This window comes from Oryctolagus cuniculus, chromosome 17, assembly GCF_964237555.1.
Source record: "Oryctolagus cuniculus chromosome 17, mOryCun1.1, whole genome shotgun sequence".
Lineage (NCBI taxonomy): Eukaryota > Metazoa > Chordata > Mammalia > Lagomorpha > Leporidae > Oryctolagus > Oryctolagus cuniculus.
In genome coordinates this window covers 12,425,451-12,448,075 of record NC_091448.1, presented here as the reverse complement: position 1 = coordinate 12,448,075, position 22,625 = coordinate 12,425,451, and the positions used below count along the sequence as shown (strand labels likewise).

Sequence of the window (22,625 nt, the reverse complement as noted above, 5' to 3'; positions counted from 1 at the left end):
CCATTTGGGGAGTGAACCAGCAGATGGAAGATAGCTCTCTTTCTCTACCACTCTACCTTTCAAGTAAATAACCTTTAAAATAGCAAGGAACACAATCTAATTAAAAAGTGGGCAAAGGCTCTGAACATGTTTCTCAAAATAATTTATGTAAATGGCCAACATGTCGATAAAATGTTCAAAATCATTAATCATTAGCGAAATGCAAATTAAAACCACACTAAGGTATCCTTTCACAGTTATTAGAATAGCTATTATCAAGAAGAAAAAATAATAAATGTTGGAGAGGATGTGGAGAAAAGGAAATCCTGGCACACTGTTAGTAGGAGAGGAAATTAGTACAAGAAAAAGGAGGTTCATCACTAACTCCTTATGCAGGACCTCTGTCCTCAATGAGTTGCATCATGAGAGTTAACTGTGTCTATGGCCAATACCATAGAATGCACCTGTTCTCATCTGATCTCGGAATCTAAGCAGGGTCAGGCCTGGTTAGTACTTGGATGGGAGAGTTAACTGTAAAACTAGTTCTCAAACAGTTGTGTGTGTGTGTGCATGCAAATTGTTGAAATCTTTCTTAGTACAGAGTTGGTCTTCTGCGTACAAAGTTAATTGAAAATGAATCTTAATGGAGAATGGGACTGCCAAGGGGAGAGGGAGGAGGAGGTAGGGTGGGAGTGTGGGTGGGAGGGTGGGTATTGTGGGAGGAATAACTATATTTTTAAAGTTGTACTTAGGAAATTTGTATTCCTTAAAAAATAAAATTAAAAAAATCAGGCACAAGTAGACAAATACATGATCTCACTTATATATGGAATCCAAAACATGTTCAATTCCTAGAAGTAGAGAGTAGAATGATGATTACTCAGGGTTGGGAGTGGGGTGGATTGAGTACATTTTGGTGAGAGGGTACAGAATTTCATTAGATAGGAGAAATAAGTTCAAGAGAGCTATTATACTACTGATGAACATAGTTACTAACAATGTATTGTATTCTTGAAAATTGCTAAAAAAGTAGATTGTAAGTGTTACCATCACAAAAATGCTTAGATCACCGTCTTTAAAGTTCAGCTACACCTTCTCTAGCCACAGTACGAGCTGACCTCCTCTGATGGCTGAGACGGTGCAGGAGGTACTACCACCTCTTCCTCCCCAGGTAGCCCACAAAAAAAGAGGGAATTACAACCACAAGGAATTGATTATTGCCCAGATTTTAGCATGATTACATTTTGTTTTCCCCCAAATAATATTTAACTAGTTACTGTAGACTACATGAACTCCCTATTTTATTATTTTTCTAATTTATTTTATTTTTTGACAGGCAGAGTTAGACAGTGAGAGAGAGAGAGAGACAGAGAGAGAGGTCTTCCTCTGTTGGTTCACCCCTCAAATGGCTGCTACGGCCGGTGCGCTGCGCCGATCCGAAGCCAGACGCAAGGTGCTTCCTCCTGGTCTCCCATGCAGGTGCAGGGCCCAAGAACTTGGGCCATCCTCCACTGCCCTCCCGGGCCACAGCAGAAGAGGAGCAACTGGGACAGAACCGGCGCCCCAACCGGGACTAGAACCCAGGGTGCCAGCGCCGCAGGCGGAGGATTAGCCCAGTGAGCTGCAGTGCTGCCTAACTCCCTATTTCCATACAATCAAGGAAGCCTTCTTTCAAGACAAGTGGATTCCTGGTGATGCTTCCCAAAGACCAGCTTTTTCTCTAGGATTGTGGCGGAATAGCTTCTTATTGCCATGGTACCCATGTTTATCCATGTTTCAACTTCCATCTTCTAGGAACATTTCTGAAAGGGGTTTGTAGGGTAGAACATGACGTTGGTCAATTTTTCAACAGGGAGCATCTTATTCTTGAGACCCCAAAGCCAAGAATATGTATTGGTCAGGGCCAGCGCTGGGACGTAGTCGGCTGAGCCTCCACCTGCAGCACTGGCATCCCATATTGGCACCAGTTCGTGTCCTGACTGCTTTCTTCCAATCCAACTCTCTGCCTATGTCCTGGGAAAGCAGTGGAAGATGGCCCGATTCTTGGGCCCCTGCACCCATGTGGGAGACCCAGAGGAAGCTCCCACTCCTGGATTTGGATTGGCCTGGCTCCAGCTGTTGCAGCCATTTGGGGAGTGAACCAGTGGATGGAAGACCTTTCTCTCTGTAGCTCTACCACTCAAATGAAAAAAAAAAAAAAAAAAAAAGAAGAAGTATTGGTCAATGACATTTCCTATCTACTAGCCTAAGGTCAATCCCTGCTTTAATTTATAAGCAGAAGATTAAAAACATACAAGAAGGAAAGGAAAGGAAATAAAATAGCTTGGAGTGTGTGCATGTGTGTGTCAGTGTGTACGTATGTGTATGTGGTTGGTGTGCAAGTCTGTGAGCACTGTCCTGTGTGTGTTTAGGTGTATTGTGATCGGTATGTTATGCCCGTGTATGTGTTTTTTTTTTTTTTTTTTTCTGACAGGCAGAGTGGACAGTGAGAGAGAGAGACAGAGAGAAAGGTCTTCCTTTTGCCATTGGTTCACCCTCCAATGGCCGCCGTGGCCGGCGCACTGCAGCTGGCGCACCACACTGATCAGATGGCAGGAGCCAGGTACTTATCCTGGTCTCCCATGGGGTGCAGAGCCCAAGTACTTGGGCCATCCTCCACTGCACTCCCTGGCCACAGCAGAGTGCTGGCCTGGAAGAGGGGCAACTGGGACAGAATCCGGCGGCCCGAACGGGACTAGAACCTGGGGTGCCGGCGCCACAAGGCGGAGGATTAGCCTAGTGAGCCACGGCACCGGCTTGTATGTGGTTTTAATGTTTGTGTTCTGTGTGTGATCATGTGCTCATATGCATGCATGGGTGTGTGTGTGTGTGTATGTGTGTGTGTGATAATTAGTTCCTTGTGTGCTATTGCTGCCTCCTAGTGGCATTTATTACTTTTCAAAGTCCAGACACTGGGCAGATTTTCCATATACATTATCTCACCTCTCTTAATTCCATCTTCCTTGTCACCTTAAAAAGAAGATAAAGAAACTGAAGCCTCAGGTGGTTATGTCACTTGGTTCATCCACATCACAAACCTACTAGGTGACAAAACCGGATATCCTAACTTCAGGCTATGTCTTTTGTACAATTCTTCCACTTCTAGTTATGCTGTGACTTTTCCAGAGGCTTCTAGGAAATACTCAAACTCTGAACTTAGAATGTTCAGGTTAGTTCTGACACTGCTTGGTAGGAAAGATTGTTGAATTGGGGAGGCTAGGAAGCGCCCTGCTAGTTTTTTTTTTTTTTTTTTTTTTAAGATTTGTTTATTTGAAAGTCAGAGTTACATAGAGAGAGAAGGAGAGGCAGAGAGAGAGAGAGAGAGAGAGAGAGATCTTTCATCTGCTGGTTCACTCTCCAGTTGGCTGCATGGCTGGAGCTACACTGATCTGAAGCCAGGAGCCAGGAGCTTCTTCTGGGTCTCCCATGCGGGTGCAGGGCCCAAGGTTTTGGGCCATCTTCTACTGCTATCCTAGGCCATAGCAGAGAGCTGGATTGGAAGTGGAGCAGCCGGGACCCAAACCGGCACCCATATGAGATGCTGGCACTGCAGGCAGCGGCTTTACCTGCTTCACCATAGCGCCGGCCACTACTTGGTTGTTAATGAGTGTGGAAAACATGTATATTATTAAAGGAGAAGGAAGAAGAACAACTAGTGTATCTCTGCAAATAGGCTTTACTTGAATTCATCCCAGAAGGTAGGATAGAATAAACAAACAGGAGTAGGGATGAAATAGTGAATATTGCATAGTTCTGGCTTATGGAAGAATCCAGAAGCACTTTGCTAAAAGCAGTAACTTTTTTTAGTAGTGAAGAAACTCCCTTTATAGGCATCTCTTGGTGGTATAATTTATGCTTTTGTGGTCTGCAAGTAGAAAGTGACAAATCATCTAGTATCCAACTTAAGGAATTTATTGGTTACAGATTGTTCTCATGTTTGTCTTTGATGTATTTACACAGTAATAACACAGGAATAATTCTAGATATTTATAAATGATGTTCTGTCTAGATAGCTAAATCATTCATTTATTTCATTCTAAAGAAGCAAAGTATTTTAATAATGCAAAACTGGTTAATCACTAACTGAATTTGATTACTATAAGTTTTTACATAAGTACTTGTACAAAGCCATTGCTAGTTTTGATACAAGAAATTAAAAATATGAAAGTTATCTATCAGTCAATTCCACAAAAACAAAGGGCAAAAAGACAGTTTGCAGAATAATAGAAAAGAAAACAGTAACAGAGATATTTAAATATTTCAACCTTCCTAATAGTAGGACATGTAAATTAAAGAGATACTATTTTAAAAAAAATCTTATTTAATTAATTTGAAAGGAGAGAGAGAGAAAGAGAGAGAGTGAGCGCTCGAGCTCCTATATGTACATTCACTCTCAAATGCCCATAACAGATAAAACTGGGCCAACCTTAAGCCAGGAGCTAGGATCTCAATCAAGAGCTCTGACTTAGAGTGGCAAGGAACCAAATAAAGGAGCCATCACCCTCTGCTTCCCAGGGTGTGCATTAGTGGGAAGCTGGAATCCAGAGCACAGCCTGGACCTGAAACCAGGCACTGTGAGTGAGATTTAGGCATCCCAAGAAGCAGCTTAACCACTGCACCAAATGCCTGCTCCCATTTTTTTTCTTACATACAGCTAGAACTGATATAAAGAAATTGCTAATGTGAGAAAGTCACTCTCATAGACTGTTGAGTGGGATTGCAAATTTGCAAAAACACTTCTAGAAAGCAATTTGGCACGACTGATCAAAAGCCTTAATGCTTTTTTTATGCCCATAGGAATCTCTTTTATGGAGATAACTGAAACTTCAACAAATATGTATATTTGTAAAGGCATTTATTGCAGCAATATTTATAAGAGCAAAATTGGTAGCCACAAGAGAATAATTAAGCAAGCTATGTTATGTCCAAGTGATGGAATAATAAGTAGACACTAAAAATAGTCATAAAGGTTGGGTAATATATAAAACATATTAATAGTGGTTATTCCTTAATAGCAAGATTACACATAATTTTTTCCTTCCTTCTTTTGTTTTTTACTTGAAAATCAAGTAAAAAACTTGAAAATCAAGTAAAAAACAGAGCGAGAGAGAGAGACAGAAAGAAAGAGATCTTCCATCTGCTAGTTCACTCTCCAGAGGCTGAAGCTTGGAATCATGAACTCAGTTTGGATCTCCTATGTGGGTGCAGGGGTTCAAGTACTTGGGCCATCTTCCATGTCTCTCTCAGGCACACTAGCAGGGAGCTGGGTTGGAAGTGGAGCAAGCAGGACACAAACTGGCACCCATAAGGGATAGTGGCATTGCAGGTGGCAGTTGAATCTACTATGCCACAATGCTGGCCCATAATATTCTTTTTTTAAATCTTTTCCCTATAATAGCATGAAAGCTTTTATGATCTGAACAAAATATACAACTGAAAGATTTCAGGCTAAGATCAAAAATTGCATTTCTCTTCATAACAATTTCTTGAGTACTCATTGTGAGTTGAAACAATAACTAATTCTTGAGTACTCATCGTGAGTTTGAAACAATTGCCTGATAACCATTGCAATAGTTCTACATTGCTACAATTAAAAACATTAAAATTTTTCTTTATGTTCATTTTATTTAAAAGGCTGAGTCACACACAGGGAGACAGAATGGGTTTTACATCTTTGACTCTCAGTGCAAATGATCTTGGTTATGGATCATTCCTTAACTCTAAATATGTAAAGATAAACACTCTTAAAAGCATTCCTACCCTTTCTGTTCCTTAGCATAATTTGTCTCTGAAACAAGAACTGTTGGTGTTTACTTGCAGTGGAGACGGATTTGCAAAAACACCTTGAAAAGAATATGAAACTTGAAAGTAACTAGATACGAATGAATGAATCCCCCACTTTATGGAAAATTGAAAAGATGCTTCAAGCTGTGCTTAATATTAGGTTTGGCACCACACTGAGTGTATTGCAAAGATACTTTGGAAAGAATCCTATTGTGAAATTAGATGAAAAACAGGAGTAAACTGAATTTCACTTAAGTGAGTGTTTTTACAATTTAAATTCTGTTTCTGCTTAGTATTTTAAAAAACGTAATTCAGAGCTTTTCCAGAAACAGAATAGAAAACCAAAGAACAGCGCAACATGGCAAAGCAGACAGCAGACTGCCCTGAGGGGCAGGAGACCTCCTGGCAGGAGCGAAAATACATTTTCCACTTGATGTTACTTTTCTCCACGGAGTCGGTAAACCTAAAGCCTTTTTATTTTATTCCACGATCTTCTGGGCTTTTTTTTTTTCCCCTGGCCTCAGGTAGCTTCAAATGCACACTCACACAAAGGATTGCCTGTATATGTTGCTGGTGAACACGCATTGGCCTCTGAGTGTGAGACGCCAGGGGCGAATGCGCACTGTTTAGCCCCGTTCAGCCGTGCTGTCTGTTGGGGTCCCACCGCCATCTCAGTTTGCTGGCTCTCGCTTTTTCTCCACGAGCCCTGAAGGTTCACAATGTCCTCTGAGCTCAGGATGCCCCCGTCCAGCCAAAAAAGATCGAGTCACCCTGGCGGCTTCGACCCGGGACCCGCCTAGAGCCGGCCGAGCGGGCAGCCTGGCCACTACCCGGCACGTCGAGGCGTTGCTATGGCAACCGCCGCCGGGGAGGCCAGGCAGACCAGAGCGGAAGTCTGTGTTTGGCTGGGCGGTGGTCGTTGCTGCCCCGAGCGTCGTCATGACAACGCCACCACGCGCCGACCACGGCCTCAGGCCCGCTAGGCCTCGGCAGCGGCCGCCGGGAGGGTTGCCATGACAACGACGCCGCGCGCTGGCCCTGGCCGGAAGGCAGGGATCGGCGGGAGGGCGGAAATCCCGGTCCCGGGTGGAGAGGGGCGGTGGTAGCAGCCCCCACCACAGGGGCCGTCGCCATGGCAACAGCGAGGCCGGAGGGGTGGGGCAGGGGGCGGGGACAGGCGAGCACGGAAGTCTCCGCCCCCGGCCTGCTGGGCGGTGGCGACCCAGCGGCCCGCAAGGATTTGAAACCGTTTGGCGGCGGCGACGGCGGCCGACCTGAAAGCTCGCGTGTAGGGGCGCCGGGTTCTCGTTTGCCAAGTCCTCACTCCCTCACCTCCCAGGTTCTCGAGTGGAATTTTGCGCGGGGGTCCGTGCGGGCGTCGCCCCGCAGGCCCCGGGCCCGTTCTCAGGCCTGTGGGGGCGCGCGCGCCCCGGCCGGGGGTCTCGGCGCAGCCGGCCAGTGTGGCTGCCGAGCGAATTCCAGTCCGGGCACCGGGCTTGGGAGGTCGGGTTGGGAAGCTTCTGAGAAAAGTTTGGTCCGCCGACGGCTCTGGGCAGCTCGAGGTGGTCCGGGGGGCTTGGCGGCTGTGAGAGGAAATCCGTGTCCCGGGCGGGCTGGGGGCGCGGCCTGGGCCTCGGCGGCCTGCGGGTCGCGGGAGGGATGCGGGAGCTGGCCGCGCCGCGCCGGGTCGGCCCCCGACGCCAGGCGGCTTCTAGAAGCAGCGGCCGGGAGAACAGCTTCGAGGCCGCCGGCTGCGCAGGCGAGGCCCGGAGAGAGGGCAGTGAGGTGCTGCGGGGCCGGCGCGGGGCCCGGTGGTTGGTGCACCGCGTTCGGGGCCGGCCGTCGCCCTCCGAGGGTCCGCGGCCGCGCTGCTGGCGCACCTGCCCCCCGCACGGTAGGGGAAAAAGCCGCTGGCTTAGGACAGGTGGAACCTGCACCTGTCAACCTGTTTATGGTCTTTGACAGGCCGAGTTTTTTTTTTTTTTTTTTTTTTTTTTTTTTTTTTTTTTTAATGACCCACACTCTATTTCGAGTCTAAGTTGATTAAGCACAGTGGGACTTGAGGAACATTGCGTTTGGCGAGGGCCGTGTTGTCCACGACGTGTTCTGTCGGTTGCGCACTGTGGCTCGTTGCCACCCCGCCCCACCCGAGCCTGGGAGTGTTTGTAGCTTGCTGAAGCTCTGCCGACTCCCGTGTCGGCTAAACCCCGTGAGAAGGTCTTAGCCCACTTTGTAGTTGTCCACGAAGAGACAGGCTTAAGAGGCGACGTGACCTACTACGGGTTGCTGCTGCTAGCGGCGGTCACCCGGTTCACGCCCTCTTTGCTTCTGGCGTAATGCATACAAGGACCGGACACACTCGGAGGAGTTTATGTACTAGGCACTCCACAAGTACGGTGAAGGTGTAGCTTTACTTATTTTTCAGTTCTGTTAGTTTAGTCTTCAGTTCTGGTGACGTGTAAAACGTTTATCAGCTGGAACTAAATAATGTATGTGTATACTGTGTAATTTGTGTACCAAACATTCCCTGAGGGTTTGAAATATTAACTCATTTCTTGTTGCTTTTTCCATTTATTTTGTTTGAGAATAAGGGGAAGAGAAGCAGATTTTTAGCTTTTACCAAAAGCTTTTACTTGACCATCTTGTTTTTCTTTTAAATGTACTCCAGTATTGCGTTTCAGTATAGCAATTAAAAATTGCCTTTCTGTTTTTCAAAATAATTTTTTTATTAGTTGGAGATGTTGCTGACTTATATGTAAATGGCCAAATGGTCAGATATAATGGATTGGAGACCTAGGGATTTCAGGATTTTAATCTCAGCTTTCTGCTTAATTTCATGATTTGGGGTGAGTTATTTAACTGTTGAGTTTTAGTTTCCTCTAACATTAAACACTAACATTTCCTGCTGGTGTCAAAGGATTTACTGAGAAGTAGCGATTACCAGAAATCTTCTTTGCCTTAGCTATAGCTGTGGATGCACTCAGGCAAATGTTTGAGTCCATGGGCAGGAGTGCATCTAGGCCAGACCTGTGCTTGAAATCCTGAGTTCATGAGTTTCCCTTGGTTTGCTCATTCATATGAATAGTTTTTTTCCTTAATATTTATTTATTTATTTATTTGAAAGAGTTACATAGAGCAGGAGAGGCAGAGAGAGAGAGAGAGATCTTGAGATCTTCCATCCGCCAGTTCACTCCCCAATTGGCCACAACGGCCGGAGCTGCACTGATCTGAAGTCTGGAGCCAGGAGCTTCTTCCCGGTCTCCCACGCCGGGTGTAGGTGTCCGAGGACTGGAACCAGCACGCGTATGGGATGCCGGCCCTGCAGGCGCTGGCTTTTACCTGTTATGCCACAGTGCCGGCCTGGAATAGTTGCTTTTAAAATGTATGGGCTAACATCCAGCAGTGGTATCACAGACTTCTTTAGCTTTGTAATGAGGAAACTAATTTTGGTACCAGTGAGGGAAAGGGATTCATGTAGAGAAAACTGACAGGATGGAGACAGAGCCTTTTTTTTTTTAAGAGCTTGTGGTGGCCAGTGCCGCAGCTCACTAGGCTAATCCTCCGCCTTGCAGCGCCGGCACACCCGGTTCTAGTCCCGGTCGGGGCGCCGGATTCTGTCCCAGTTGCCCCTCTTCCAGGCCAGCTCTCTGTGCAGTGGAGGATGGCCCAGGTGCTTGGGCCCTCACCCTATGGGAGACCAGGAGAAGCACCTGGCTCCTGCCTTCGGATCAGCGCGGTGCGCCAGCCGTAGCGGCCATTAGAGGGTGAACCAACGGAAAAGGAAGACCTTTCTGTCTGTCCTCTCTGTCTCTCTCTCTCTCTCACTGTCCACTCTGCCTGTCAAAAAAAAAAAAAAAAAAAAAAAAAAAGGGCTTGTGGTGTGAGAGCAAAGTGCTCCCATCCATTGGTTCATTCTCCAGATGCTTGCAGTGACTGGGTTGGGCTGAAGCTGGGAGCTGGAAATGCAATCCAGGTCTCTCAAGTGGGTGATAGTAACCCAATTACTTGATCCATCACCCCCACCCCCAGGGTCTGCTGGGGCCAGGGATCAAATGTGGGGGCAGGCGGCTTAGTTGCTAGGCTAAATGTCTGCCCCAGAAGATAGATTTTTGAGGCTGTTGCTGTAAGCTGAGTGGTGGGGTGGGAGGTCTTTATCTGTGATAATGGTTGTTAGAAGAGAAAGCCAGCAGAATTTGAGATATTTCTGGGTATGTGTTGATATATTGGTTTATGGAGGTTCAGGGAATGGGAGATAAAGAAGATGTTGCCGTCAAGGAGGAGATAACAAAGACCAAAAACAGCTCTGTGAGTTATGAAGAACTAATATTTTTGACTTATAATCTAGGTAGCATTATCTTTTAAAAAAACAGACTTAAATTTTTTTTAAAAAAGATTTATTTATTTATTTGAAAGGGTGAGTTAGAGAGAAATATCTTCATCTGCTGATTCACTCCCCAAATGGTTGCAATGGCTGGGGCTGAGCCAGGCTGAGCCAGGAAGCCGGGAGCTTTATCTGGGTCTCCCACATAGGTGCAGGAGCCCAAGAACTTGGGCCGTCCTGCATTGCCCTCCCAGGTGCACTAGCAGGGAGCTGGATTGGAAATGGAGCACCCGTTACTCCAACAGGTGCTCACAGGGGATGCTGGCGTTGCTGGTGGTGGCTTAACCCACAGAGCTATAATGCTGGCCCCATTCACACAGACGTTTAAAACCAAGGGTAAGGAGGCTGGAGTTGTTAAGGGGCTTTAAGATAATCTGGTAACAGTTTGAGAAGCTACTTTGTGGAGTAGGAAATAGTTCAAGCCTCCTGAGTGTGCAGGGGACATCGGAAGCTGTCTTAGTATAAGGTGGTGATATTTTTTCTGGCAATCCCTTGGTTGGTGAATGAACGAGGGTGTTAAGGATTCTTGGTGAGTATAAAGAAAAATACTCTGGTGGAATGAGGAGTGAGAGTTTAAGAGGATAATAGGCTGTTATCAGATGAAGGGAATGGGGAGTAGGCACCATAGTCAGACGGTTGGAGCCGTGTATAGTTTTGGGGAAGAAGTTGGAGAGGCAGTAGTTGGACAGTGGCAGTTTGCATCTCAGCAGTGTTTTCCCTCCTGGACAGAGTTGGATGGAGAAAATGAAAGACAACAGGGTGAATGTGTGCAAGAGAGAATGAGTCTCTCTGTTGACTTCTATGACTGTGAGGAAATAAAGACTTAGCTTGCTGTAAATCTCACGTTGAGATTTCTAGTGAAGAGTCATTTCTCATTTCACTTAAGTAAGTGTCTGGCAGTGGGGTTTCTGGCCCACGTGGTGAGTATAGGTTTAACTTCATAGGAAGCTACCAAAGTGTTTTCCAGACTGGCTGTACCTTTCTGCTTTCCTACCAGCGGTGTGCGAGAGTTTCTGTGGTTCTGTGTCACCAGCATTTGGTATTGTTTGTGTGTGTGTGTGTGTGTGTATGTGTCTTAAAGATTTATTTATTGGCCGGCGCCGTGGCTCACTAGGCTAATCCTCCACCCTGCGGCGCTGGCACACCGGGTTCTAGTCCCGGTCGGGGCGCCGGATTCTGTCCCGGTTGCCCCTCTTCCAGGCCAGCCCTCTGCTGTGGCCCGGGAGTGCAGTGGAGGATGGCCCAAGTGCTTGGGCCCTGCACCCCATGGGAGACCAGGAGAAGTACCTGGCTCCTGCCATCGGATCAGCGCGGTGCGCCGGCCGCAGTGCGCTGGCTGCGGCGGCCATTGGAAGGTGAACCAACAGCAAAAGGAAGACCTTTCTCTCTGTCTCTCTCTCTCACTGTCCACTTTGCCTGTCAAAAAAAAAAAAAAAAAAGTTTTATTTATTTGTTTGAAAGTCAGAATTAGAGAGGGAGAGGAAGAGGTCTTCCCTCCACTGGTTCACTCCCCAGATGGCCACAATGGCCAGGAGCTTCTTCCAGGTCTCCCACACGGGACTGTGGCAGGGACTGTGTTTTAAATTTTGGTTGTCCTGATGAGTTTGTAGTGGTATCTCATTGTGGGCTTTTCTTTTCACTATAGTGTTAATTTGTATTTTCCTAATGACTAATGATGTTGGGCATCTTTTCATGTGTTTACTTGTCATCTGTATTTCTTATTTGGTAAAGGGCGTTACTTTTTTGCTGATTATTGTTGGGCTTTATTATGACTGAATTTTGAGAGTTCTTTAGATATTCTTGATTAATTCCTTTATGAGATGTATGGTTAACAAATATTTTTCCAAGTCTGTGGTATATCTATCAATCACTTAAGAGGGTCTGTTGCAGATCAGTTTTTTTAAAAAAATAATTTTCAGCATATAAATACTTAATATTTTAAATTTAAATGTTTTACAGATTGGATAATAGAAATGGGAAGTGAAGAAGAAAAATGGGAGAAGTTGGATGCAGAATTTGATCACTTTGTGGTGGATATGAAACCCTTTGTCCTAAAATTACCTCATAGATCAGGTAAGATTATGTTTGAGCATTGGATTCTTTTTAAAAATACTTAATTTGAGATAAAGATAGAGCGGGCAAGATAGATAGCTGCCGGGGCTGGTCTGGCCTGAAACCAGTAGGTGGGAGTATAATCCAATTCTCTCCTGTGGGTGCAGGAAGCCAGTTACTGAGTCGTTGCCTCTGCCTCCCAGGGTCTGCACTGTCAGGAGCTGGGGCCAGATACTTCTGAAATGAGGAATCTTCACTGGTAGGCTAAATGCCTACTTCTGAAAATTACATTCTTTTTTTTTTTTTTAAAGATTTATTTATTTATTTGAAAGTCGTAGTTACACAGAGAGGGAGGGAGGGAGGGAGGGAGGGAGGGAGGGAGGGAGGGAGGGAGGGAGGGAGGGAGGGAGGGAGGAAGGAAGGAAGGAAGGAAGGAAGGAAGGAAGGAAGGAAGGAAGGAAGGAAGGAAGGAAGGAAGGAAGGAAGGAAGGAAGGAAGGAAGGAAGGAAGGAAGGAAGGAAGGAAGGAAGGAAGGAAGGAAGGAAGGAAGGAAGGAAGAAAGAAAGAAAGAAAGAAAGAATCTTCCATCTGCTGGTTCACTCTCCAGTTAGCTGGAGCTGTGCTGATCAGGAGCCAGGAGCTTTCTTCAGGTCTCCCACAAGGGAGCAGGGGCCCAGGGACTTGGGCCATCTTCTACTGCTTTCCCAGGCCATATCAGAGAGCTGGATCAGAAGTGAAGCAGCCAGGACTCAAACCAGTGCCCACATGGGATGCCAGCGCTGCAGGCTGGGGCTTTAACCTGCTGCGCCACAGTGCCAGCCCCTGGCCTGTTATTTCTAGTTACGGCGTTAGAGTCTTCGTCTCAAGTTAGAGAATTTTCAGACAATTTAAGGCATCAGAAAGAATTTTAGAGAATTTTGGGGACTGGGGAGTTTCTATAAGTCACAGTAGGCACACGGGTGTCTGATTTGTAGCTTCTAAGTAGAGAATTTGCATTGGACCAATAAATTGGTTTTTATGGTTTTTACCTTTTTCCAGTTCACTGTATCCTTGAGTCTGAGTTGATTCTCTGTTCAAAGTGTAGAACTGATTCAGCATTAGATATTTCAGGGAGCCATGTTGGGAAAAGGTGTGTGATTTATGTGTTCTGTGGTCACCCATTGCTCTAGGGCTGCCACCTTTTCTAGTTCAGGACAGCTTGGCATGGTTTTCCCGTGAGGCCCCTTCCTCTGCCTCTTCTCTTGCCTTGTCATACCTTTATCTTGTCTTTCTTCCTCTGCTGTTGTTCAGATGAATATGTCAAGTTCCATGGCTCATTCATGATTATTCAAATTAGTATTTAATGATTTTTAAAAGAGATTTTATTTATTTGAGGCAGAGTTACAAACAGTGAGAGGGAGAGACAGAAAAGTCTTCCTTCCGCTTGTTCACTCCCCAAATGGCTGCACTGGCCAGAGCTGAGCCAATCTGAAGCCAGTAGCCAGGAACTTATTCCAGGTCTCCTATGTATGTGCAGGGGCCCAAGCACTTGGGCCATTCTCCACTGCCTTCCCAAGCCGTAAGCAAAGAGCCAGATCCGAAGCGGAGCAGCCAGGACTGGAACCGGCACCCGTATGGGATGCTGGCACTGTAGGAGGAGGCTTAGCCTACTGTGCCACAGCGCCGGCTCCTGATATTTCTTTTTTTAAGAAAATGATTTATGTATTTGAAAGGCAGAGTGTCAGAGAGAGACAGAGACAGACAGACAGTGAGATCTTGTGTCTGCTGGTTCACTCCCCAAATGACTGTGATGGTTGGGACCAGGCCAAACTGAAGCCAGGAGCCAGGAACTCCATTCTTGTCATGTGAGTGACAGGGACCCAAGTACTTGGACCATCTTCTGCTGCTTTCCCAGGCACATTAGGAGGGAACTGGATTGGATGCTGGTGTCACAAACGAAGGCTTTACCTGCTGTGCCACAGCACCAGCCCCTAACGATATTTCTGTATTGCGGTCTCTTTTGATAATCACCATACCCCCACCCCAACTTTTGTCTTATGTCTGCTGACTAGGAAAAATTTGTATTAAAAATTTCTATTATGGAGATGTATTTCACAAAAAACTATTATATTTCATTTTCTCCTGATAATAAATTAGGTACATAAAATTGATTATCTTTGGTTCATGACACATCATCAGTTTTGATACATCTGTGACCCTCTTTTATTTAATTATTTCATAGTGAAAATATCCAAGTTAAGAACCAGAAATTTGTGATAATTTTTGTCTTCTCATAGTTCTACTTTCAGAGTCATTTTAAGTACAAGAATGAATTTATTTCACTAGCAAAACTGTAACAAATTCTGAGCACTGGGATATTAGATTTCAGTTTGCTATAGGGATGTGTAGCAAACACGTAGTTTGAAAAACTGTAAACTTTATCAGTTTCATTTCTGTATTTTTTGTGTGATGGATGGCCAATATTTCATGAAATTTGTTTTGTAGTTCTATAATTTTTAAAGCAAGAGGGCTAGCTCTCATACCTGCAGTGATATTTGCAAAGTGATAAATCCAGCCTTAGTGGATTTTGTAGGTTAAACAAAAAATGAATATGACCTTTATAAACTAAGAGATTAGAGCAGGCTATGATTTGTATTAGATATGTAATCCTTAAATTGAGTTAGACTGATAAAAAATTAATACCAGAATAGTTTTCATGAAATCAAAAATAATCCTGGGTCATGACAGGATAATATAGTCAATAGGTCATTACATATGGATTAAACGGTGCTGCATTTCTTAGGTAGATTTTTGAAGGGATAATTATTTTATGAAATTACTTGTAAATAACACTCAATTATTTTTAGAAATGTTAAAAGAAAACTCTAAATAAATCAGCTGCAAATCCCTGGAAATTATTGGCTTTAATAAGTAAAAGGCTTGAGATTTAATTTTAGATTAAGTTTAAAATGCTTAGATAAATCAGAGATTGCTTTTTATCTCTGGGTTCATATAATGAGAATTATGGAAAGATTTTTCTTTTTTTAAAATAAATTTTTGTTTTTTTAATCAGTAGGCATAGACCTGGAATTTCCATTTTGTGGTTTAGCTCCCAAATGCCTGCTCTGCCTGGGACTGCACCTAAGCTGAAACTCCAAGCTGGGATCCTAATCTAAGTCTCCCACGTGGGTGACCAGGACCCGTCTGCTTGAACGTTAGCAGGAAGCTACAATTGGGAATCCTGCCAAAGCACTGAACCCTGTGCTCTCTTACGTGGAATGTGGGAGTCTTCACTGCTAGGCCAAATGCTTCCCCAGAAAGAGTTTTCAGTATATCTAAAATAATTTTAGAGATGAAGTATTACAGCAGAATTTATCTCGGAAATTATTTGGTAGTAATCAAGAGCTTTTATTTTGGGGAAAATATTTTTTGCATTTGTGTTGTCCAAATTACCAATTAACTAATAAAGTTAAATCTAGACCAGGAATCAGCAGGCCCGAGGCCCATCTCCAGCTCATAGCCTTTCCTATAAAGTTTCATTGGAACATAGCCATGCCATTTGTTTACATATGGTCCGTGGCAACTTTCATGCCATAGTGGCAGAGTTGAGTAGCTGGCTGTGCCAGGGATCAGGTAACCTACAAAGTATTTGCTATCTGGCCTTTACAGAAAAGCTTGCTAATCTGTGTTCTAAACTAAAGCAGATGCTATTGTAAGTCTTTTTAACTTGATATATTATAAAAATTCAAGTTCCTAACAATTTTTATGTATTTATAGAACGGCAGAGGTGTGCTCTTTGGATTAGAAAATTGTGTGAGCCTTCAGGCACAGGGACAGGACTGATGGGCAGGAAGAATCGGAACCTGTACGCAAAGCTGCTATTGCATATGCTTAAGCAAGGAGTGCTTGAAGGCCCGTTCACACACCGCCCTGAACCAGGGATGCTGAAAACTTTACCTTCGTACATGGTAGGTATCATTGACCAAAAGATGTGTTAGTTCGTTTCTTTAAAAGTGGCAATTTATTATCCATTTTGGGAATAGTAATGTCAAATTATATGTGTTAGATAATATGAAGGGTCTTCAAAAAGTTCATAGGGAAAAACTACCACGTTAAAACCATGTGGGGATTTAGAACTTTTGTACTGGGGCAGGCATTTGGCCTAGCAGTTAAAATGCCGATGAAGATGCCTGCTTCTTATAGCAGAGTTCTTGGCTTTGATTTCTGGCTCTGGCTCTGGCTCTGGCTCCTGACTCCAGCTTTCTGTCTCTGCGGACCCTGGGAGGCAGTGGTGGTGGCTCAGATTGGCTTCCTACCAGCCCTTTGAGAGACCTAGACTGAGTTCCCAGCTCTCAGCTGCCGCATTGGTGTGCGTTAAGGGAGTCAGCTAGTGGAAGGGAGCATTCTCTCTCTCTGCCTTTTGAATAAATTAAAAAAGAAGAAAAAAATTTGTACCAAAATAAACATCTTGTAATTCCAGTTTCCATGAACTTTTTGAGGTACTCTTGTTACTTGTATGATAGTTAAAACATTTTTTTCCCTCCCTTCAGTAGAAAGCAGGTGTTATTCCGTAAGGGGAAAATTCTTACTGATTTATTCATCCCTTAGTATTCTACAATATTTTAAAAAAACTGAAAATGAGTTTTTTTATATTGAGTCTAATAATTTTCATTGAATTATATTACAGTAATCTTTGCCTCTCAAATTAACAAGTTGATTAAAAAGACTAATTTTCAAACATAATGTTACCTTACCTATGGGATAATTTCATGTATTTCAGCAAATTCTAGTTTATTAAACTCCTTTCATATACATTTTTAAATATTTTATTTGAAAGGCAGAGAGAGAGAGAGAGAGAGAGAATCTTCCATCTGCTGATTCATTTCAGAAATGCAATGCCTCTAACAGCCAGACCAGAGACAGTGTGGGTCTTCCATGTGGTAGAGGAACCCAAGTACTTGAGCCAGCATCTGCTGCCGCTCAGGATACACATTAGCAGGAAGCTGGATCAGAAGTGGAGAAGCTAGGACTTAAATCAGGCACTGAGGTATGGAATGTTAAGTGCAGCTTAACTGCTGGGCCAAAAGCCTGTGCCATATATAATTAATATTATTTTAAAATTCATTAGAAGTTGGATTGAGTGGTCTCTAAAAATTCTTTTTTATTTTAATAAAATGACAGTAAATTGGAGTTTAGAAGCAATTTTTCTTTCTTTCTTTTTTTTTTTTCCTGACAGGCAGAGTTAGACAGTGAGTGAGAGAGAGACAGAGAGAAAGGTTTTCCTTTTCCATTGGTTCACCCCCCAAATGGCTGCTGCGGTCAGTGCGCTACGCCGATCCAAAGCCAGGAGCCAGGTGCTTCCTCCTGGTCTCCCATGCAGGTGAAGGGCCCAAGCACTTGGGCCATCCTCCACTGCCCTCCCAGGCCACATCAGAGAGCTGGACTGGAAGAGGAGCAACTGGGACAGAACCAGCACCCCAACCAGGACTAGAACCAGGTGTGCCGGCGCCGCAGGCGGAGGATTAGCCTAGTGAGCCGCGGCTCCGGCCCAAGAAGCAATTTTTCTATAGCTCATCATTTCACTAACAAAATCAACTTTGTTACAAAGGCAGTTATTATTTTGCTTGGTTGGTGAATTATCACTTACTTGGTTTGTATTGTGTTTGAACACTAAAAATCTGGCTGAAGTGTAGGTATTGGTAGTTACTATTAGGATATACAGTCATATTTTTGTGTGTGAATGTCAAAATTGTGCAATATAGTTTATTATTTTTCTGTATTAAAATTTAGTCAAGTGGCATGCTGCACGCTAGGTGATATTTTCCTTTTTTTTTTTTAAAGATTTATTGATTTATTTGAAAAGCATAGTATAGAGCGATAGAGACAGAGACAAATCTTCCATCCACTGGTTTATTCCCCAGGTGGCCACAAGAGCCAGGGCTGAGCCAGGGTGAAGCCAGGAGCCAGTACTCTTATCCAAGTCTCCCACATGGGTGGCAGGGACCAAAGCACTTGGGCCAACTTCTGCTTTTCCCAGGCCATTAGCAGGGAACTGGGTCAGAAGTGGAGCAGCCAAGACTTGCACCAGCAACCATATAGGATTCTGGCATCAGAGGTGGTGGCTTTACCTGCTATACCACAACACCAGCCCGTAGAGGATAGTTCTTATTGTCCATGGCAGAATGTCAAAAATTGGAATGCCTTCACTTTTTGTTAAAGGAGATTAAGGTATTTTGCTCAAGTTAAGAACAGTAGTCATTAGGATGGTAGTTCCTTGACTTGATGATATTTGGTAGATGTTTGGAATGAGTATTTCACTTAAGTAGAAATGGTTATGCATGTCTGATTTGGAGTAGAGGGCCATGTGGCACCCTTCAGCAAGGAATAACCTCTGGGGAGTTCCTTTGTGGGACTGGGAGAGTTGCAGAAGTGTCCCGTTAGTGCAGTTTTCATCAGAAATATGTCATGAAGCCTCGCTCATTTGAAGATAAATAAGTGGGCAGGTATCATTCTTCTTGATGACTAAAGGGGGGACTTCCTGAAAGCACACTTTAGATGTTAAGATATGAGTATATTGTATCATGGTTTCTCATTCACACTTGCTTTCATAGAATCATAGGGGAAGGGCTTTAGTTTCCAAAAATAATAATGAAAAGACCTATAGACCTGTTTTGGGTTTCCAGCTAGTGTGTAGTATGACCAAAACTAGTTTCCACATTTCTCATTCTGTTGTTCCCACCTTATGAAGGGGTTGTTAATTTTAATTTCTTATTTGAATGGATTATGGTTTGTCTGCCCATTGATTTATTTTTATGTGAACTCATAATCATAGAAAGTAATAGGATAGCATACAATTTTAGAAAGTTCTATTTAACTTTTCATAATCTTTTATAATAAAAATAAGTACTTATATTTATCTTTTATATAACTTTGTTTATCATAATTCATATATAGCAGGACACAAAATATAAGTATTCATTTATGTATTAATATTTCATAATTGTGTTTTGAATGATGCATTTTTACATATTTGTATATAATTGATTTTAGCTGAGTATTTGAAAGTTGTTATCCAAGTTGAAACTTGATGGAAATTTTCATTGTTTCTTTATAGTAAATTTTGAAAGAATAATTTTTCTAATTTTTAAAAATCAGTCCATCTATTTTGATGAACCAAATCCAGCACAAGCAAAAGGTTCAAGCCCAGAGGGATTACCAGACTGGGTAATGGGTGAACTAGGGACAAGTGAACACAAATTAAATGAATCATGGAAACTTTCTTCTGGAGATGATAACGCTTTGGTACAGTTGCCAACTGATATCCACAGGTATGCTATGAATGAGATTTTGAATGTATTTCATAATTTAGCTTGTCTTTGGAACTGGTTCAGGCATTCTTTCTTTTTTTATGGTATATAGTTGGTTTCTTTATATTTTTGTTAAAGTTGAATGCACATTGAGTGGATAAAGTAATAGTTTTGCTTTTCATTTGTTGAATATTCAAGATTATTTTACATTTTAAACTACTTTTATGGATATTTGTTAACTTCATATACATTTTCATTGCTTAAAAAGTGGTACCTGAGAATCTTTAAGTAGGTCACTTATGTGTTTTCCCTATGAGAAGCATGAATTAAAACATTATCAGTGACTTCAAGATAATATAATACCCTGCATGCCCCATCTTGAAGCTTATGCTTGAATTCTTTCCTTTTCCCTTCATTGAATAATATTTGCTTTCATTTAATAAAACAATAAATGAAAATGTAAACACCTTTCAACTGTGCTTTCTTAATAGGGTATCAAACTTAAATAGGATTTTTAGTACAACCAAATTTCCAAATTTTTGAAATATACAAAAAGGTCATTATTGGTACAGTATTATCTTTGGTGATTAGGTAGGATATATTTAAATTTGGACCTTAAAAAAAAGTTTTTTCTTTTGGCGTTCTTCCCTGAAGTGCTGAGACATTGGCAGTGTCAGCTGATGCATCCCATGCTTTGTACTTCACTCATCTTTCTCCTAGTGATTTTAATTTTAGGAATTTGTTTCTGTTAACAATGTAATCTTTCTTATCCACTCTATTTTTTTGTTTCTACCTTTTACAGATAGAGAAATGTTATCAGTAATTTGAATTAATATTACCAGTAATTTGAATTGTCTGCATAATTGATATAGTCTGGTTATGTTTTCTTCAGACCTGATATGATATGGTAGAAAAGAACAGATGGACACAAAACAAGAGAGCCAGTCCATACGAAATTAGTTCATTAGAAAGGGAAAATAAAGTGGAGAGGCCAAAAAGGAAGAGGTGACACAATTATGGATATGTTCAGAAGAGTAAGAAGAAATGAACACGTGACTTCTTAGAAGTGGTGTTAAATACTTATTTGTATATTAATTCATAGGAGAACTAAGATTAGAGGGGATGAATTGTACACTTTTTCTTCACTTTATAGTCATAATGAAGTTATAAAGAGATTTGATCTGTATACATTAAGTATACAAAGAAAAATAAAATTCTTAGTTTGGCTACAAAGTCCATCAGTTGTTTGCCAAAATGTTTCTTAGGAGTCCAGTTAAATACTGGGTTCTTTCTAGGTGTAATGACTATGGAGTTTATTGTATAAAGGAGAACTAAAGTGGTTCTCTCTGTCTTGGAGTTTAGACCAGGATTGAAAATTGGAGATCTTCCTGGACTGAATGAATTCTATGGATATGTTTGTTTTGTTTGAGTTATACAGTATATTTAAAGATTTTTGGGTGAATCGTCAAAATTAACAACTGGAGAATTTCATATCAAAACCCAGTTTTCTGACTTTTCCTAAGAACTGGAAACCTTGCCATCTTTTCAGAAGATTGCCATAGACTGGAGCCAAGTACTGCCAGGCAACCCACTTAACGTCGTATTCCTTCACTGTCCTGCGACTTCTGGACACCGAATTTGAGATCTATTGCTTTTTATATTGAGCTTGAGCTTTTTTCCCCCTTAACTAGGGTTAAGAGACAAATGAAATATTTGTTTTTCTGTATTTCCATCAAAAATGCAAAGAACAAAGGTAGAAGAGGAGGGACGATATGATGCAAGAGAGAGACAGTCTGTGGAAATGAAGAATATCTTTGTATTTGGCAGCGTAACCACTCATTTGTTACTTGTTTATGTCTCACAGACCTTTGATTTATTTATTTGAAAGTGTTACAGAGAGAGGTAGAGAGAGAGAGAGAGGGAGGGAGAGGGAAGGAGGGATGGAGTGAGGGAAGGAGGCCTTCTATCCACTGATTCATTCCCCAGATGGCCTCAATGGCTGCAGCTGAGCTGATCCGAAGCCAGGAGCTTCCTCTGGGTCTCCCATGTGGGTGCAGGGGCCCAAGCACTTGGGCCATCTCTCACTGTTTTCCCAGGCGCATTAGTAGGGTGCTGAATTGGAAGTGGAGCAGCTGGGACTTGAATCGATACCCATATGGGATGCCAGTGCTGCAGGCCAGGGCTTTAACCTGTTGTGCCACAGTGCTGGCCTAGACTTTTGATTTATAACCCTTGTTTAGATGAATGGGGGAGAGAGGCAAGTATATGGATAATTTCAGTGCAGCGACTGTGTAGTTATGGAAGTGTTTGTACAGATTAATTTATGTACAAAGGTTCAGGATAGCAAATAGATGTGGGATTCCTAGGGCGTGGTGGTGAATGCACTTCTCCTCCTCAGAATACAGGATAGAATTTGAGCAAAGACAGTGGACTCTCCTTCAGCTCTTAGTGACTTATCTGGCAAATGAAACCATAGCAGCATCTCTACAATTGGAATCAATAACTTACTTCTCTTTGTCACTATAACTAGATGACATTTTAATTAAAAATGATTAAAATATGAGTGGTTAGTTATCAATTATATAGTAAGTAATTAATGGGAAGAGCAGGAGTTCTTGTGGTCCTGGTCCATGCTACCCATTCTTCAGACCTCACAGCTTCAAAACTGCCCTCCCTGCCATTGCAGGTCAGTTTCCGTGGTTCTGCTGTTGCCTTCCGTGGTACTCTGTTGATTCTGTTACACTCATCACATGTACAAAGGTTTACTATCTGAGCTTTGCACCAGATTATAAATATGATATTAGAACTATGTTTTTGTCCCATTTGTGCTGTGTTTCCAGCCCCTCATACTGAGTGGGAGCATGGTAGGAATTTTTTTAAGTATTTTTGATGAGTACAGATATGAATGAGTGACTAGGCACTGCCACATATTTAATTTGTACGAAAATCCTTTGACACAGGTATATTGTCACTGAGAAAATTTTGTAAAAAGTTGAGGGAAGCACAAGTTTTAGAACATGTTGAGGGAAGTATGGACATAGGCTATGGGGATGCCCTCACACTCCATAAGGAACATAGGGAGGTGACAGAACTGGAAAGGACAA

The 22,625-nt window shown here is 42.7% G+C and overlaps 1 protein-coding gene across 28 annotated transcripts in view; it reads left to right on the top strand.

Annotated features, from left to right (window-relative positions):
• The first annotated feature begins 6,955 nt into the window (after positions 1-6,955).
• CEP112 (centrosomal protein 112) overlaps positions 6,956-22,625 on the top strand; it is a 521,685-nt gene continuing 506,015 nt past the window's right edge. For 3 of the 28 annotated variants that reach the window (XM_070060420.1, XM_070060421.1, XM_070060415.1), the window contains exons 1-4: positions 6,985-7,141; positions 12,143-12,256; positions 15,992-16,182; positions 19,370-19,542. In XM_070060420.1, the coding sequence (XP_069916521.1) occupies positions 12,157-12,256; positions 15,992-16,182; positions 19,370-19,542 (464 nt within the window). In that variant the 5' untranslated portion in view covers positions 6,985-7,141; positions 12,143-12,156. Of the gene's footprint in view, positions 7,142-8,534; positions 9,076-12,142; positions 12,257-15,991; positions 16,183-19,328; positions 19,543-22,625 lie in introns of those variants that run through there. The other 25 variants (XM_051825867.2, XM_051825859.2, XM_070060422.1 and 22 more) reach the window with 20 other exon arrangements.